The 15,982-nt window shown below is 37.2% G+C and overlaps 1 protein-coding gene across 13 annotated transcripts in view; it reads right to left on the bottom strand.

Annotated features, from left to right (window-relative positions):
* PMS1 (PMS1 homolog 1, mismatch repair system component) overlaps positions 1-15,982 on the bottom strand; it is a 76,562-nt gene that overhangs the window by 60,269 nt on the left and 311 nt on the right. For 3 of the 13 annotated variants that reach the window (XM_027588742.1, XM_027588728.2, XM_027588730.2), the window contains exons 2-4: positions 15,249-15,369; positions 12,262-12,411; positions 1,708-1,890 (exon numbers count right to left, since the gene is read on the bottom strand). The exons of 1 other annotated variant lie outside the window; for it this stretch is intronic. In XM_027588742.1, the coding sequence (XP_027444543.1) occupies positions 1,708-1,890; positions 12,262-12,393 (315 nt within the window). In that variant the 5' untranslated portion in view covers positions 12,394-12,411; positions 15,249-15,369. Of the gene's footprint in view, positions 1-1,707; positions 1,891-12,261; positions 12,412-15,248; positions 15,370-15,610; positions 15,927-15,982 lie in introns of those variants that run through there. 9 more of the 13 variants (XM_027588731.2, XM_027588733.2, XM_027588736.2 and 6 more) reach the window with 7 other exon arrangements.

Raw genomic sequence — 15,982 nt, 5'->3', positions numbered from 1 at the left:
GGATTCTAACACATAAGGGCCCCTAGTCTACCTCTGTACAAGAACATCAAACTCCCCCACTTTAAACTCCACCTCCTCCCCCACCCACAATTTTTCTTTGTTACTTAGGCATCACCTTACAGAGCTCCAAGAGAAAAGTGAATACCGAGCAGGGACTCTTTACAAAAATGGAGAAGACCTACACTATGCCAGCACTCTAAGGGTAGAAGGAAAGAGGGAAGACCACAATAAGCATGGAGATTATATGACTGCTGGTTACTAAACAGATGTCCAAAGAACGAATGAAAAGAAAGCAACAGTATCTTGTGTACATGCCACTTTTCTGAAACAGTACGTAAAGTTCTACCATTTCGTTGTACCTGAGCATTCTCACCCAAATAGTCGGCCAGAAAAGCACAAATGCAGGGATATGTAGCCAGTGGGCACACACAGTACACAGATACTATCACACTATAAAACACAGCCTAATACACAGTATAATATAGTACAGCACAAAGAAACTAGTGCAGAGTAGTGTGATCAAACATAAATAAGACACATGGAAATGAAAAGATCAAGGTTCTAGACAGGCTTTGCCACAAGCTAGTTATGAAATCTAGTGCGGAGGCAGTGAAGTATAATTGGTACTATGCAAACAAGTTGGTCAGGCACTGAACTGAGGCGTTTATAAACATTGCAGGCACCTAATCAGGGTCAGGAAAACAAAGTTCTGGGATCCAATCTGCCTCTGACTAGGTAGGATTTAGAACAAGTCAATTCATATCTCTAGAGTCCAATCTATCTGTATTGACTAGAATGGTATTTCCAAAGTGGGTTCCACAGCACAGTAACAAAACAACAGTTATATGCTTATCAGTAAAAGGGTTTCATAGTCAAGTACAAGCAGGGAAATGTAACTACTATAAACTACCAACCTTAGAGATTCACAATGCACTTTAATATAGGAAAATCTCGGAGAAGAGCTTATAATTAAGATAAATCTGTTTAATTTTATTTAATATGTTTTTATTCCCAAGCCAATGGGTCACTAAACTATTTTTTCCTTCTATAAATAGTAACATTGTAAAACACACCTTGCCATTCCTCAAAAAATCAGAATTACCATATGATCCAACCCACTTCTGGGTATATACACAAAAGAAGCAAAAGCAGGGACTTCAATAGACATTTGCACACCCACATTCACAGCAGCATTATTCACGATAGCGAAAAGGTAGAAAAATCCCAAATGTCCATCAACAGATAAAAGGATAAACAAAACATGACTTATACATACTAGAAGATCATTCAGCCTTAAGAAGGAATAAAATTCTGATACATGTTGCCTTGAAGACATTTTGCTAAACGAAATAAGCCTGACACAAAAGGACAAATATTGTATGACTCCATTAGTCAAATTCAGAGACAGAAAGTAAAATACGGATTGGAGGTGGGGAAGGATAATGGGGACTTATCATTTAATGGGCACAAAGTTTCAGTTTGGAATGATGAATAAATTCTGGAGATGGATGGCAGTGATGGCTACATGCACTTAAAGCCACTGAATTGTACACTTAAAAATGGTTTAAATGATAAATTTTATGTATATTCTACCACAATAAAAAAAAAAAAACCTACACTCTTTGCTAAAAACTGGGTTCATTTTCTTTTAATGCTACCATTCTGTGATTATGAAATCACTAAAGAAGTCAATATAAATTACCTTACCTCAGCTACACAACAAATTGATCCCAAGGCTTCTCCACGAAAACCATAAGTTGTCAAATTTTCAAGATCTTCATGACTATTTATTTTTGAAGTATAGTATTTTATTGCCATTACAGGTGCATCAATGGCCTTGATACCCTCACCATTGTCTCGCACCTCAATTTTATCAAATCCATAGTTCTCCTATAAAAAGAGAATACTTTTAGTATATAAACACAGTAAACTGTTGTCCATTAGAAACAGAAAGAAACACAAGAGAAAAAACTGTGTCATTTATTTTTTTTATGGAATCTTAGTATTTTAAGAAAGTAAGAGTTCAAATTCCTAACTCTACTAATTCCTAACTATGATACAATGGGCAAGTCCCTTGTTTTCCCTGGACTCAGATTCAACTCTTAAAAAAGGAAGTCAGTCTAATCTTTAAGGTTCCCTTTAATTGTTTCAGCATCATAGATACTTGTGTTTAAATTCACATTTAAGAAAATTCTACTATATTATATATACTTTTGCATATATAATCTCTCAAAAAAACCAAAACAGAATACTATTACCATCAGCACCTGGTTCTACCCACTAAGAGTCTAGCAATTAACATTATTCATCCTGATTTTTAATACTTTCTCCCTTTAACAACTTATTGCTTTCCTAAGAATTTTAAATATTTACTACATTATGACTTTCTAAAGTTCTCGCAAAGAGAGAACAGAAAAATGCTAATACACTAATTTGGCAATCTCTGTGAGATCTTTATTTGAAAAATGAGGGGAAAAAAAAAAACCCAAACTCAATTCACAGCTTAGTATTTGTAGTCTAATTCTAGTATGCATACATAAAAAAACAAAATCTAAATTTGTATTGAGATCTTCCTACAATTACAATGACTCTAGTATTTAAAAATAATACATTTATAATAACCTAAATTTATATAATTCTGTATGTGTCAGTACTTTTTAGGTCAGTTAGATATGCAAGGTATTGAAGGGAAACCTTACTTAAGATTTAGTTCCTCATCTCTCTCTCAATCAAAAATAACATCCTGGAAACAGTTTGGCTGATTCCTTTTATAGAAAAATCATTAACTACAGAAACACAAATCTTGCAATACAAATAAGAACTCCAGGCATCTGAGTAAAATAACACAAAGATCTATTTAAATTTTTAAATTATATCAACTTTAATTAATTATGAAAACATTCCTAGTCAGGACAGTTATTATTATATGTAATCATAATAAAACAGGTCTTACTATATAAAGCAAAATAACTGTTTATTTTAAAACTCTGCAAAGCAGAAACTGGTAAATATCAAGACACTAAAATACAAAGCCAGATAAAAATGTATACTTTACTTTTATAAGAGGACTTCCACTGGCTTTCTAACAATATATATATATTTTTTAAGATTTTATTTATTTATTTGACAAAGAGAGAGACAGCACACCCAGGTGGAATAGCAGGCAGAGGCAGAGGGAGAAGCAGGCTTCCCGCCGAGCAAGGAGCCGGATGCGGGGCTTGATCCCAGGACCCTCGGATCATGACCTGAGCTGAAGGCAGATGCTTAACCAACTAAGCCACCCAGGCACCCCTCTAACAGTATTTTTAAAAACATGGTTTTCTTCCAGAGAGCTTTAAGAACAAGATACATGTCTGCCTACCTAAGTACGATTCATAAGTGAAATCTACCAAATATAATTATCTAATCCTATTTATTACCTATTGTATTCTAATCAGACTGTACTATATGAAATGCCTAAAAAAAAGTAAGTTGCCTTTCTTTGGGTTTAATAAATTTCCATGTTTATAGAGCTTACAATACAGTTGACCCTTGAACGTAGGAATTAGAGGTGTTGACTCCCACATCACCAAAAATCCATGTATAACTTTTGACTCCTCAAAAACTTAATAGCTTACTATTTTTCCAAAAATTTTAATTCTGGCATGGTCAACATAGTGTTATATTAGTTTCAGGTGTATAATATAGTGATTCAAAAGTTCCATATATTACTCAATGCTCACCAAGGTAAGTGTACTCTTAATCCCATTCACCTATTTCACCATCCCCACAGCCACCTCCCCTCTAGTAATCATCTGTTTTCTGTAGTTAAGAGTCCATTTCTTGGTTTGTCTTTTTTTCTTTTCCCCTTTGCTCATTTGTCTCCAAAATTCCACATACGAATAAAATCATATGGTATTTATCTTTCTCTTATCTCGTTTAACATTTTACTCTCTAGCTCCACCCACATTGTTGCAAACAGCAAGATTTCATTCTTTTTTTATGGTTGAATAATATTTCATTGTATTTATATACCACTTCTTTATCCATTCATCCATAAATGCACAGTTCGGATACTTCCATAATTTGGCTATTATAAATAATGCTGCTATAAACACAGGGGAGCATGTATCCCTTTGAATTAGTGTTTTCGTATTCTTTGGGTAAATACCCAGTAGTGCGGTAAGTGAATCATAGGATAGTTCTATTTTTAACTTTTTGATGAACCTTCATACTGTTTTCCATGTGGCTGTACCAGTTTGCATTCCCACCAACACTGCAAGAATGTTCCTTTTTTCCACATCCTTGCCAATACGTTTTGCCTCTTGTTTTTTAGATTTTGGCCATTCTGACAGGTGTGAGGTGATATCTCATTGTAGTTTTGATTTTCATTTTTCTGATGATGAGTGATGAGAACATCTTTTTAGGTCTCTGTTAGCCATCTGGATGTCTTATTTGGAAAAAATGTCTGTTCATGCCTTCTGCCCATTTTTTAACTGGATTATTTGGGTCTTGTGGTGTTGAGTTGTATCAGTTATGTATTTTGGATGCTAACCGTTTACTGGAAATGTCATTTGCAAAGACCTTCTCCCATTCCGTAGGTTGTCTTTTATTGTTTCCTTTGCTTTTTTTTTATTGTGATGTAGTCCCAATAGTAGTCCCAATTATTGTGATGTAATTCAAATATTTTATTCTTGCTTTTATTTCCCTTGTCTCAGGAGACATATTTAGAAAAATGTTGTTATGGCCAAAGTCAAATTATTCCTGTGTGCTCTTCTAGGATTTTATGGTTTCAGGTCTCACATTTAGGTCCTTAATCTATGTTGAGTTTATTTTTGTGTATGGTGTAAGAAAGTGGTCTAGTTTCATTCTTTTCCATGTTGCTGTCCAGTTTTCCCAACACCCATTGTTGAAGAGACTGTCTTTTTTCCATTGCATGTTCTTGACTCCTTTGTGGAAGATTAACTGACCGTGTAATTGTGGATTTACTGCTGGGTTTCTATTCTGTTCCACTGATCCATGTGTCTATTTTTGTGCCAGTATCATACTGGTGTTTTTTTAATTTTTTAATTATTAACATATAATGTATTATTTGTTTCAGAGGTACAGGTCTGTGATTCCTTAGTCTTACACAATACACAGCGCTTACCACAACACATACCCTCCCTAATACTGTTTTGATTACTACAGCTTTATAATATAACTTGAAGTCTGGAATTGTGATACCTCTAGTTTTTTTCAAGATTGCTTTAGCTATTTGGGGTCTTTAGTGGTTCCATACAAATGTTAGGATTCTTTGTTCTAGTTCTGTGAAAAATGCTGTTGATATCTGACAGGGATTGCATTAAAAGTGTAGAATGCTTTGCGTACAATTTTAACAATATTTGTTCTCCCAACCCATGAGCATGGAATGTCTTTCCATTTCTTTGTATTGTCTTCAATTTCTTTCATCAATGTTGTAAGTTTTCAGAGTACAGGTCTTTCACCTCCTTGGTTAATTTTATTCCCAGGTACTTTATTATTTTTGGTGCGGTTGTAAAAGGGATTGCTTTCTTAACTTCTTTCTGCTGCTTCATTATTAGTATACAGAAATGCAACAGATTTCTCTATTTGTGTATTGTGTGACTCGACTAAATTCATTTATCAGTCCTAGTAGTTTTTTGGTGAAGTCTTTAGGGTTTTCTACATACATGATCATGTTATCTGCAATCCAAAGCAATTTGGATGCCTTTTATTCCTTTTTGTTGTCTGACTGCTATGGCTAGGACTTCCTGGAAATAGGCTGAATAAAAGTGGTGGGACTAGACACCCTTGTCTTTTTCCTAATGTTAAGGGGAAAAGCTGTTTTTCACCACTGAGTATGATGGCAGCTGTAGGTTTTTCATATATGACCTTTATTAAGTTGAGGTATGCTCCCTCTAAACCTACGTTGTTGAGGATTCTTACCATGAATGGACGTTGTTCTTTTTTCAATGCTTTTCTGCATCTAATAAAATCATCATACGATTTTTGTCCTCTTATTGATGTATCACATTGATTGATTTGCAAGTATTGAAAAACGCTTGCAACCCAGGAATAAATCCCACTCGATTGTGGTGAAAAATTTTCTTAATGTATTGTTGTATTTAGTTTACTAAGATTTTGTTGAGGATTTTTTTATTTATGTTCATCAGAGATGGTGCTCTGTAGTTCTGTTTGTGATGTTTTTATCTGGTCTTGGTATCAGGGTAGTGCTGGCCTCATAGAATGAATTTGGAAGTTTTCCTTCCTCTTCTATTTTGTCAAATAGTTTGAGAAGGATAGGTCTTAACTCTTCTTCAAATGTTTGACAGAATTCTGTGAAGCCAGCTCATTCTTAATTTTTGTTTGTTGGGAGTTTTTTGATTACTGTTTCAATTTCATTGCTGATAATCAGTCTATTCAAATTTTCTCTATTTTCATGTTTCATTTTCTGGTGGTTTATACTTTTCTAGGAATGTATCCATTTCTTCTAGGTTGTCCAATTTGTTGGCATGTAATTTTTCTTTTTTTTTTTAAAGATTTTATTTATTTATTTGAGAGAGAGAGAATGAGAGATAGAGAGCACGAGAGGGAAGAGGGTCAGAAGGAGAAGCAGACTCCCTGCTGAGCAGGGAGCCCGATGTGGGACTCGATTCCGGGACTCCAGGATCATGACCTGAGCCGAAGGCAGTCGCTTAACCAACTGAGCCACCCAGGCGCCTGGCATGTAATTTTTCATAATATTCTCTGACAATCCTGTTTTTCTGTGGTGTTGATTATTTCTCCTCTTTCATTTATTTCAGAATTTTTTTTTGATGAGTCTGACTAGAGGTTTAACAATTTTGTTGATCTTTTCTAAAAACTACCTCCTACTTTCATTGTTCCATTACTTTTTTAGTTTCTGTATCATTTATCTCTGCTCTAGTCTTTATTTCCTTCTGCTGGTTTTGGGTTTGTTTGTTCCTTTTCTAGGTCCTTTAGTGTAAGGTTAGGTTATTTGAGATTTTTCTTGCTTCTTGAGGTAGGCCTGTATTGCTATAAACTTCCCTCTTAGACTGATTTTTGCTTCATCCCAAAGATTTTGAAGCATTACATTTTCATTTTCTTTTGTCTCTATATACTTTTTAAAATTTTTTCTTTGATTTCTTGGTTGACCCATTCATTGTTTGGTAGCATATTATTTAACCTCCACGTATCGGTGCTCTTTCTGGATTGTCTCTTGTGGTTGATATCTAGTTTCACTGCATTATGGTCAGAAAAGATGCATAGTATATGACTGATCTTTTTGAATTTGTTGAGACTTGTTCTGTGGCCTAATAAGTGATCTGTTCTGGAGAATGCTTCATGTGCACTTAAAAAGAATGTGTACTGTTTTAGGATGGAATGTACTGCATATATCTGTTAAATCCAATGCATCATTCAAAGTCACTGTTTCCTAGTAGATTACCTATCCATCGATATAAGTGGGGTGTTTAAGTCCCCTACTATTATTGTATAACTGTTGATTAGTTCCTTTCTGCTTGTTATTAAACTGTTTTATGCATTTGGGTGCTCCCATATTGGGTACATAAATATTTACAATTGTTATGTCTTCTTATTGGATTGTTCCTTTATGATTATGTAGTGTCCTTTGCCTCTTATTACCATCTTTGTTTTAAAGTCTATTTTGTCTGGGATGCCTGGGTGCCTCAGTCAGTTAAGCATCTGCCTTCAGCTCAGGTCATGATCTCAGGGTCCTGGGATCGAGCCCTACATCAGGCTCCCTGCTGAGCAGGGAGCTGCTTCTCCCTCTCCCTCTGCCTGCTGTTCCACCTGCTTGTTTTCTAATAAAGAAATAAAATCTTAAAAAAAAAAAGTCTTTTGTCCAATATAAGTACTGCAACCCCAGCTTTCTCTTGACATACATTTGTATGAAAAATGCTCCTCCATCCCCCACTTTCATTTGACAGGTGTTTTTAGGTCTGAAATGAGTCTCTTAGGCAGCATATAGATGGGTCTTGGTTTATTATCCATTCCATCACCCTGTGTCTTTTGATTGGAACATTTAATCCATTTACAATCAAAATAATTATTGATATGTATTTATTGCCATTTTGGTACTTGTTTTATAGCTTTTTTCCAATCCTTTCTTCTCTTGCTCTCTTTCAAGGTATGCTGGCTTTCTTTAATGATATACTGGGGTTCCTTTCTCTTTGTTCCTTTCTCTATTACTGGTTTTTGACTTGTGGTTACCATTGGTCTGTACATAACATTTTCTGCATATAGCAATCTATATTAAGTGGATGGTCATTAAATTTGAACCCATTCTTTACTTCTCCCCCCTCCAATGTTATAGATATATCGTAACATATTTTACAACCCTTTGTGAATCCCTTGACTGATTTTTATGGACATACTTATTTTTACTGCTTTAGTGCTTCCTACTTTTTTTTTTTTTTTTTTTACTCCTACTTAGGGTCTTTCCTTCCCACTCAGAGTCCCCTTTAACATTTCTTTTAAGGGCTGGTTTAGTGGTCATGAATTCCTTTAACTTTTGTCTGGGAAACTCCTTATTCCTCCTCCTATTCTGAATGATTGCCTCGATGGACAGAGTATTCTTGGCTACAGGTCTTTTCCTTTCAGCACTTTGAATATATCATGCCCCTCCCTTCTGGACTGCAAAGTTTCTGCTGAAAAATTTACTGATAGGCTTATGGGGTTTCCATTGTATGTAACTGTCTTCTCTTGCTTTTAAGATTCTCTCTTTATCACTACTTTTTGCCACTTTAATTATTATGTGTCTTGGTGTGTGCGTCCTTGGGTTGATTTTGTTGGGGGCTTTCTGTGCCTCCTGGATCTGGATCTCTGTTTCCTTCCTCAAATTAGGGAAATTTTCGGCTATTATTTCTTCAAGTAAATTTTCTTCCCCCTCTTCTCTCTCTTCTTCTTCTGGGATCCCTATAATGCGAATGTTATTATGCTTGATGGAGTAACTGACTTCCCTAAATCTATTCTTATTCCACATATTTTTCTCCTTCACCTGTTCAGTTTGATTACCTTCCATTATTCTGCATTCCAGTTTGCTAATTTGCTCCTCTGCATCCTCTAGCCCATTATTCCATCTAGTTATTTTTAATTCCATTTACTGTGTTCTTCATCCATGGTTCTTTTTTTATCTCTTTGTTAAGGATCTCACTGATGGGGGCGCCTGGGTGGCTCAGTCATTAAGGATTTGCCTTAGGCTCAAGCCGTAGTCCCAGGGGTCCTGGGATCAAGCCCCGCATCAGGCTCCCTGCTCAGCGGGAAGCCTGCTTCTCCCTCTCCCACTCTCCCTGCTTGTGTTCCTTCTCTTGCTGTGTCTCTCTCTGTCAAATAAATAAATAAAATCTTAAAAAAAAAAGGATCTCACTGATGCCCTCCACATTTTCTCAAGTCCAGTGAGTACATTTATGATCATTACTTTAAATTCTCTATCAGGCATACTACTTATATCTGTTTCTCTTAGGTTTTGTACTGTGGTTGGCCCTATTCTTTCATTTGGGACATATATCCTCTGTCTCCTCATTGTGTCTAATTCTCTGTGTCTGTTTCTGTGTGTTAGGCATGTCATCTCTGTCTACTGCTGTTGAAAGTAATGGCCTTATGAAGAAGTCCTATAGTGTCCTGTAGTGCAGTGTCCCCTGTTCACCAGAACCTGGCACTTCAGGGGGTGCCCTGCTGTTGTGTCCTGGCCACTTTTTCCTTCACTGCAGTGCTCTGCAGAGACTCTCTTTGTCTACTGTGGGCAGTGTTTGGTCCCCAGCTGGGGCTGGGTGTGCAGTTTTAACAAAATGAGTGCTGGTCTGCTGCAAAATGAGACCTGCTGCCTCTGCCAGACTGGGTACCGCAAGGTGCATGGGTTGGGAGACGTGGTGTTAGGAAGGTCTGCGCTAGTCTTCTAGGGGAGGGGACTCAAAATTCGGGGACTGAGGTATATGTAACTGGGAAGGGTGGATCTGTTGAAGCATGGCGTTGGGGGGTGGTGAGGATGTGGTGCAAGCAGTTAGGTAGTGTCAGTGTTATGGTGGTTCTCACAGGTGACTGTGTGTTTATGCTGGGGGGGGCGGGGCACAGGAGAGAAATGGTGTCTGCCCACTCCTTTGTTCCTGAAAAGTCCCTCAGTGATCCCTGACCTCCGGGACATGGTCTGAAATGAGTAAACTACTGTCCCTTCCTTTTTCAAACTGCTGCTTCTAAGCTATAACTCTGAGGGCTATTTGTTGTGCTCTCTTTAAGGGCAGGGATTCAGCTTCCTATTGCCCTCCAGGCCCTCCCAGAATGGAGCCTGCTGATTTTAAAAATTCCAGGCTTGAATACCTGCTGGTTTTAAGAATTCATGAAATTGAGCCCCTCTGGCTTTCAGAGCTAAATATGGGGATTCATCTTCTCCATGCAGGTTCCCTAGTGTGACACAGTTTGTTTCTCTCCCCTCTCCATGGAACTGCTGCTTTCTCCCCTCCATGGAACACCATGGTCTTTTTCACTTCCCACCGCATTTCTGCCCTTCTTACTCTCTTCGGCATGGCTTCTTCTCTACCTTTGGTTGTGGAGTTTGGTCTGCCAGACTTCAGGTCTTTTCTGGGTTATTTACACTGATGTGAGTGTTATCTAGTTGTATCTGTGGGACAAGGTGCTTAGAGTCCTCTTAGTCCACCATCTTCCCAGCCTCCTCTTAATAGCCTACTATTGACTAGAAGCCTTACCAATAACATAGAAAGTCAGCTAACACATACTTTGTATACGTATTATATACTATATTCTTACAATAAAGTAAACTTAAAAAGAAAATGTTATTAAGAAAATCATAAGGAATAGAAAATACATTTACAGTACTGTACTGACCAAAAAAAATCCACGTCAAAGTAGATTCATGCAGTTCAAACCTGTGCTGTTCAAGGGCAAAATGTATATTATCTAAAACAAATACAGGTTTGGTATTTTGGTATATTTGGTATAGAACAGCAGTTCTCAGCATTAACTAGAAACCTGCTGCAAATGTAAATTCTTGGGCCCCACCTAAAATCTGAAATTCTAGGCCCAGTAACTGTTTTAATAAACCCCCTGAAGTATTCTGATGCACCCAAATGTTATTAGAACTACTAGCATAAAGCAAAGATCTTGAATGGGTTTTAGAAACAGAAAGATCTGAACTGCAATCTCAGATTCACTACTTACTAATTATAGGACTTTGGGCAGGTTCTCAGAACCTTCATTATTGTAAAAAAAAAAAAAGGTATAGCAGTAGATAAATCACAGGGGTTTTTAAGGAGCAACTGCAACTACATATACATGCATATACATGCATTCTATATATAAGCTATCTCTGTGTATATATATTGAAAAGGTAGGTCTCTTTCCTACAAAGATTTTTTTTTTTTAAGGTTTTATTTATTTGACAGAAAGAGATACAGCGAGAGAGGGAACACAAGCAGTGGGGGAGCGGGAGAGGGAGAAGCAGGCTTCCCGTAGAGCAGGGAGCCCGATGAGGGGCTCAATCCCAGGACCCTGGGATCATGACCTGAGCTGAAGGCAGACACTTAACGACTGAGCCACCTGCCCCTCCTACGAAGATTTTTATCGGTATTATTTCTTTTTTTTTTTATCGGTATTATTTCTAACGTTAATACTGAATGTAAATATCTGATAATTAGAAGATTACAAAAAAATGTACTCTTATATTCACTCAAACAATTTATTCACCATTTATGTACCAGGCACTGGCCACGTATGGAGGACACAAAAATGAAAAAATATAGACCTTTCCTCTACAAGCTGGTAGTTTATAATAAGGGAGGTAGACATGCCAACTAATTGTAACAAACCATAAGAAGTGTCATAAGTCATATTAACTCAAATGATTTAATATACAGCATTTAAGACTTTTTAATGTAAAAATTATGACACAACAAGGGATTTAGTTTTGAAATCAGATTAGGTGGAAAAGATAAAATACAAATGAGTATAAAACAAATAAATATGAATAACCAAAAATAATTAGTAGAAAATAAGGACAAATCAGATCCATGTTTTAGGTGATGGAGTCCTAAAGAATAAGTTTTCTTTTAGAATTTCCTTTAGTGTTACTATAGTACTGATTTAAATTAAAATTTATTTTTAAGATTTTATTCTTAAGACAGAAAATGCAATGTCCTAGAAATAATTTATTAGTACAAAGAAAGAAGAGAAAGGTAATAGATGTAAGGAGAAATCATCTGCCCAGCCCCCTTTTTCTTTAAAGGTATTTGGCTTCTCAGGGACACTCACCAGTTTAACATCTATGCTTGTGGCACCTGCATCCAAGGAGTTTTCAATGAGCTCTTTAACCACACTGACCACTGAAGTGATTATTTGAGAACTTGAAAGGAGGCGCACTGTTGCTGCAGGCAACTGTTTCATTCTAGCTTAGTAGAGTAGCTAAAGATAAAATGTAAGTTGTAAAAATAAAAATTGTTAAATATTCCTAACTAACAGATCTGATAGCAACAATAATTAATCGCAGCTCACATTTACTCAACTTCCCACTATGTCAGGCTCTACTGTAAGCACACACAGTATTCAATCATTTATTCCAATATTTTTTAAAATAAGTGGCATTATCACTTCCCATTTTATAAGACTGAGGCACAGAGAAGTTAGCTGGTAAATCCATACTACGGTAATAATTAAAGAGCAATAAGAAAAATTGTGCTATAATGAGTGTAATATATGATCTACCAGGGTAGGTAGGAATGACCAGGTGGTGCTGTTCCCCCTGGGATGTGGAATGTGGATAATGTCAGTGAGTCATGAGTCTTAATGGCAATCTCAAAAATCATTAGTCATCTATATGTTTTGGTGAATTACAATGTCTTTTTGAATTATTACTTTACTGGAGTTAGGGTACCTAGACCCTAGCATTACTGTTAATCCAAACTAGTCAGACATCAGACATATCAGACAGCTCTATCTTCTATACTACTGTGCCTAAAACATCATTCTAATCATGTGGCTCCCCAAGATAAAGCTCAAATCTCTGTGCTGGCATTCAAAGTCTTTTACATGCAATCCAACCTTAAATCCAAAATCTCTCTGCCACTAATTGTTTTAGTGAAAAAAAAAATCCTTTGTCTAAGACCCTTTCAAACAAAGAAACAAACAAAAAATCTCACATGGAAATCCCACATGTAAAACATGGATGGAGCAGTGTTTACTTTTGCCTTAATGCTTAAGTTCAGAAAAGATTTCAGGAAAATAAAAACACTAGGTTGACATGAAATTCCTCTATAGATTCAAGACAAAAAAATGGAGAGGAGAGGAACCCTAGGTACTTCTTTAATTTACCATGACTCACATGCTCACATGATTTGATCCTATGGAATGTAAATCAAAACAAAACAGCAATGCCAAAGACAAACAAAATAAAAAGATATCTATTTAGGATTCTTTCTCAGGCATATTAAGACATAAAACAGCAAAGTCATATAAAAAAATAGGTAAGAAATGGGAGTATAGCCACTATAACAATTACAGAGGAATTTAAGAGATGAATTTCTGGGAAGAGGTCAAACACTGAGTTCAGAGTGATATTAACTGGTGACAATTAATAAATATAACTATGTTTTGCTTTGTAAATGGCAAACCTGATCAGCACAGTAGAAAAACATACCAGACTGGAGTCTAAAAAACAGGTTTAGAGGTTCACCTTTAATACATGTAAACTGAAGCAAATCACTTAAATCCCTATATAAAATCAATTCATCACCTCTATAATTGGAGATAGTGGTTCCTAGGTTTGTTGTGAGGCTCAAATAAGCAAGCACATATAAAATGTTCTGTAGGGGCGCCTAGATGGCTCAGTCGGTTAAGCAACTGCCTTTGGCTCAGGTCGTGATCCCAGGGTCCTGGGATCAAGCCCCGCATAGGGCTCTCTGCTCAGTGGGGAGCCTGCTCCTCCTCCTCCGTACCGCTCCCTGTGCTTGTGCTCTCTCTCTCTGTCAAATAAATAAATGGAATCTTAAGGAAAAAAAGATTAAAAAATAATTAAAAATAAGATGTTCTATAAATGATAAGGCTATATAAAACATTCAGTATTGTGATGCAAAATCATTATGGAAAGAAATGCTGGCAATTTTTAATACCAGCAATTAACTTCTATTTTTTTTAAATAATTTATTCATTTATTTGACAGAAGAGAGACAGGGAGAGCAGGAACACAAGCAGGGGGAGTGGGAGAGGGAGAAGCTGGCTTCCCACCGAGCAGGGAGCCTGATGTAGGGCTTGATCCCAGGACCCTGGGACCATGACCCGAGCTGAAGGCAGACGCCAACGAATGAGCCACCTAGGCACCCCAGCAATTAACTTCTAATTAAGCTATATATTTGATTTAGTTTTGGGGTACAGTTTTAGGAAGAGTAGCTGTAAACAACTACCTCTCAATAGTTTTTGTGGCTCTCAAGGGCTGGGAGGCTTTTCCAGTCAGGAAAAAATGTGGACAGTTAGGCTGCTGCACGGTTCTACCATTCACACAAATTAGTACTGTCACAAGCAAAAGGCACCCTCTGCATGCCAAGGTTCAGACTGCACACTGGTCTAAGGATATAGAGCTGCACTGTCCAATATGGTAGCCACTAGATAAATGTGACCCCTGAACATTTCTGCCCTGAAGTACTACAATAACCACCTAATTGATATTTTGCCTCAAATCTCAACCAATGATAGGGTTCTTTCTATATTTAAATCTCATCATGCTGCTATCCTACTTAAGATTTGAGAGAGTTCTAACTGCTCATCAGGTGAAGTCCAAAATCCTTAACAACTGGACCTCTACCTTTCTGATCTCATCCCACTATTACCCAAATACACAGTAAACTTATCATCCTACACTTTTAATGTGGTGGCACTCACTCGTTCCTTACTTCACAAGGTTCTTTCTCTACCAAAGACTTCTAACCATCCTTCCAGATTTAGTACAGTATCACCTCCTCAAGGAAGCCTTTCTTAACTGCTCCAACTTTGACCCGTCCCCACCCCAACAGGTTAGGCATTCACTCCGGTGTATCCCCACAGCACGGTTTCCCTTTTTCCAATCCAAAACTCATCATAGGCTCTTCTAACTATTGTTTTTCTGTCTCTTCCTCCTGGCTCAGAGTTCTCTGAGGACAGAGATTTTATATTAATCTCATAGCGCTAGCATAACCTGTAGAACATAGCAAGCATTCTGCCATATGTGCCAAATGACACCTTTTGAAAAGTGAAAGAGTTATCAGGCTTACATCACGGCACAGAATGTGTGAGAATATCAGGAATCAGTCTTCCTCCATATTTGCTGGGAGGGAAAGCAAACACTCCTGAAAAAGTACCGCCCAGGAAAGTCAGTTAAGGACAACAAGGTACCTAAAAAAGCAGAGAAGCATTGCTATAGGAAAACACAATGAAATAATTTACTTTAAAAACAATAAACGTAACCCAATTGTTTTCAGAGAGCCAACAGAAATGCAAGATACATATAGTCAAACTTATCCCACACCAATTTTCAAAATACTATTGCAAGCTACTTCAGCAATACAAATCATAAACTTTGCGAACTGCCAAGGTAATGAAATTCGATTTCAAAGATAATTCCAAATAATCTGACCTTTTCTCTCCATTCTCAAATAAGATCAATTTTTGGAATTCACATTTCCTCAGCATGTCATACAAGTGCCTGTCTTCAACGTGTGGCTAAACCCAAAATGACACCAGTAAAAATCATGGTTAAGTGGGAGTCTGCTCGCATCACTTGTATGTCGCCACAACATACCATATACTACATTCACGAGTTATGGCTGCCCGCAGTTAAAATGTCTGCCTGGCAAACAACTTTAAAATGCTGCACTCAGAAGGTTCTGGGAAATGGGCTGCAACAAAGGCCCAAGCACGATTTAGTGAGGCACGGCCAAACCAGATAGAAACCGACCGAGCCCTGCTTAAAGACCGCTCTCCACGCGTGCGCGCCCACGAGCCCGGC

Source organism: Zalophus californianus, chromosome 3 (assembly GCF_009762305.2).
Source record: "Zalophus californianus isolate mZalCal1 chromosome 3, mZalCal1.pri.v2, whole genome shotgun sequence".
NCBI lineage: Eukaryota > Metazoa > Chordata > Mammalia > Carnivora > Otariidae > Zalophus > Zalophus californianus.
Note: the sequence above shows the minus strand (reverse complement) of the source record. Positions and strands in the feature narration are given on the sequence as shown.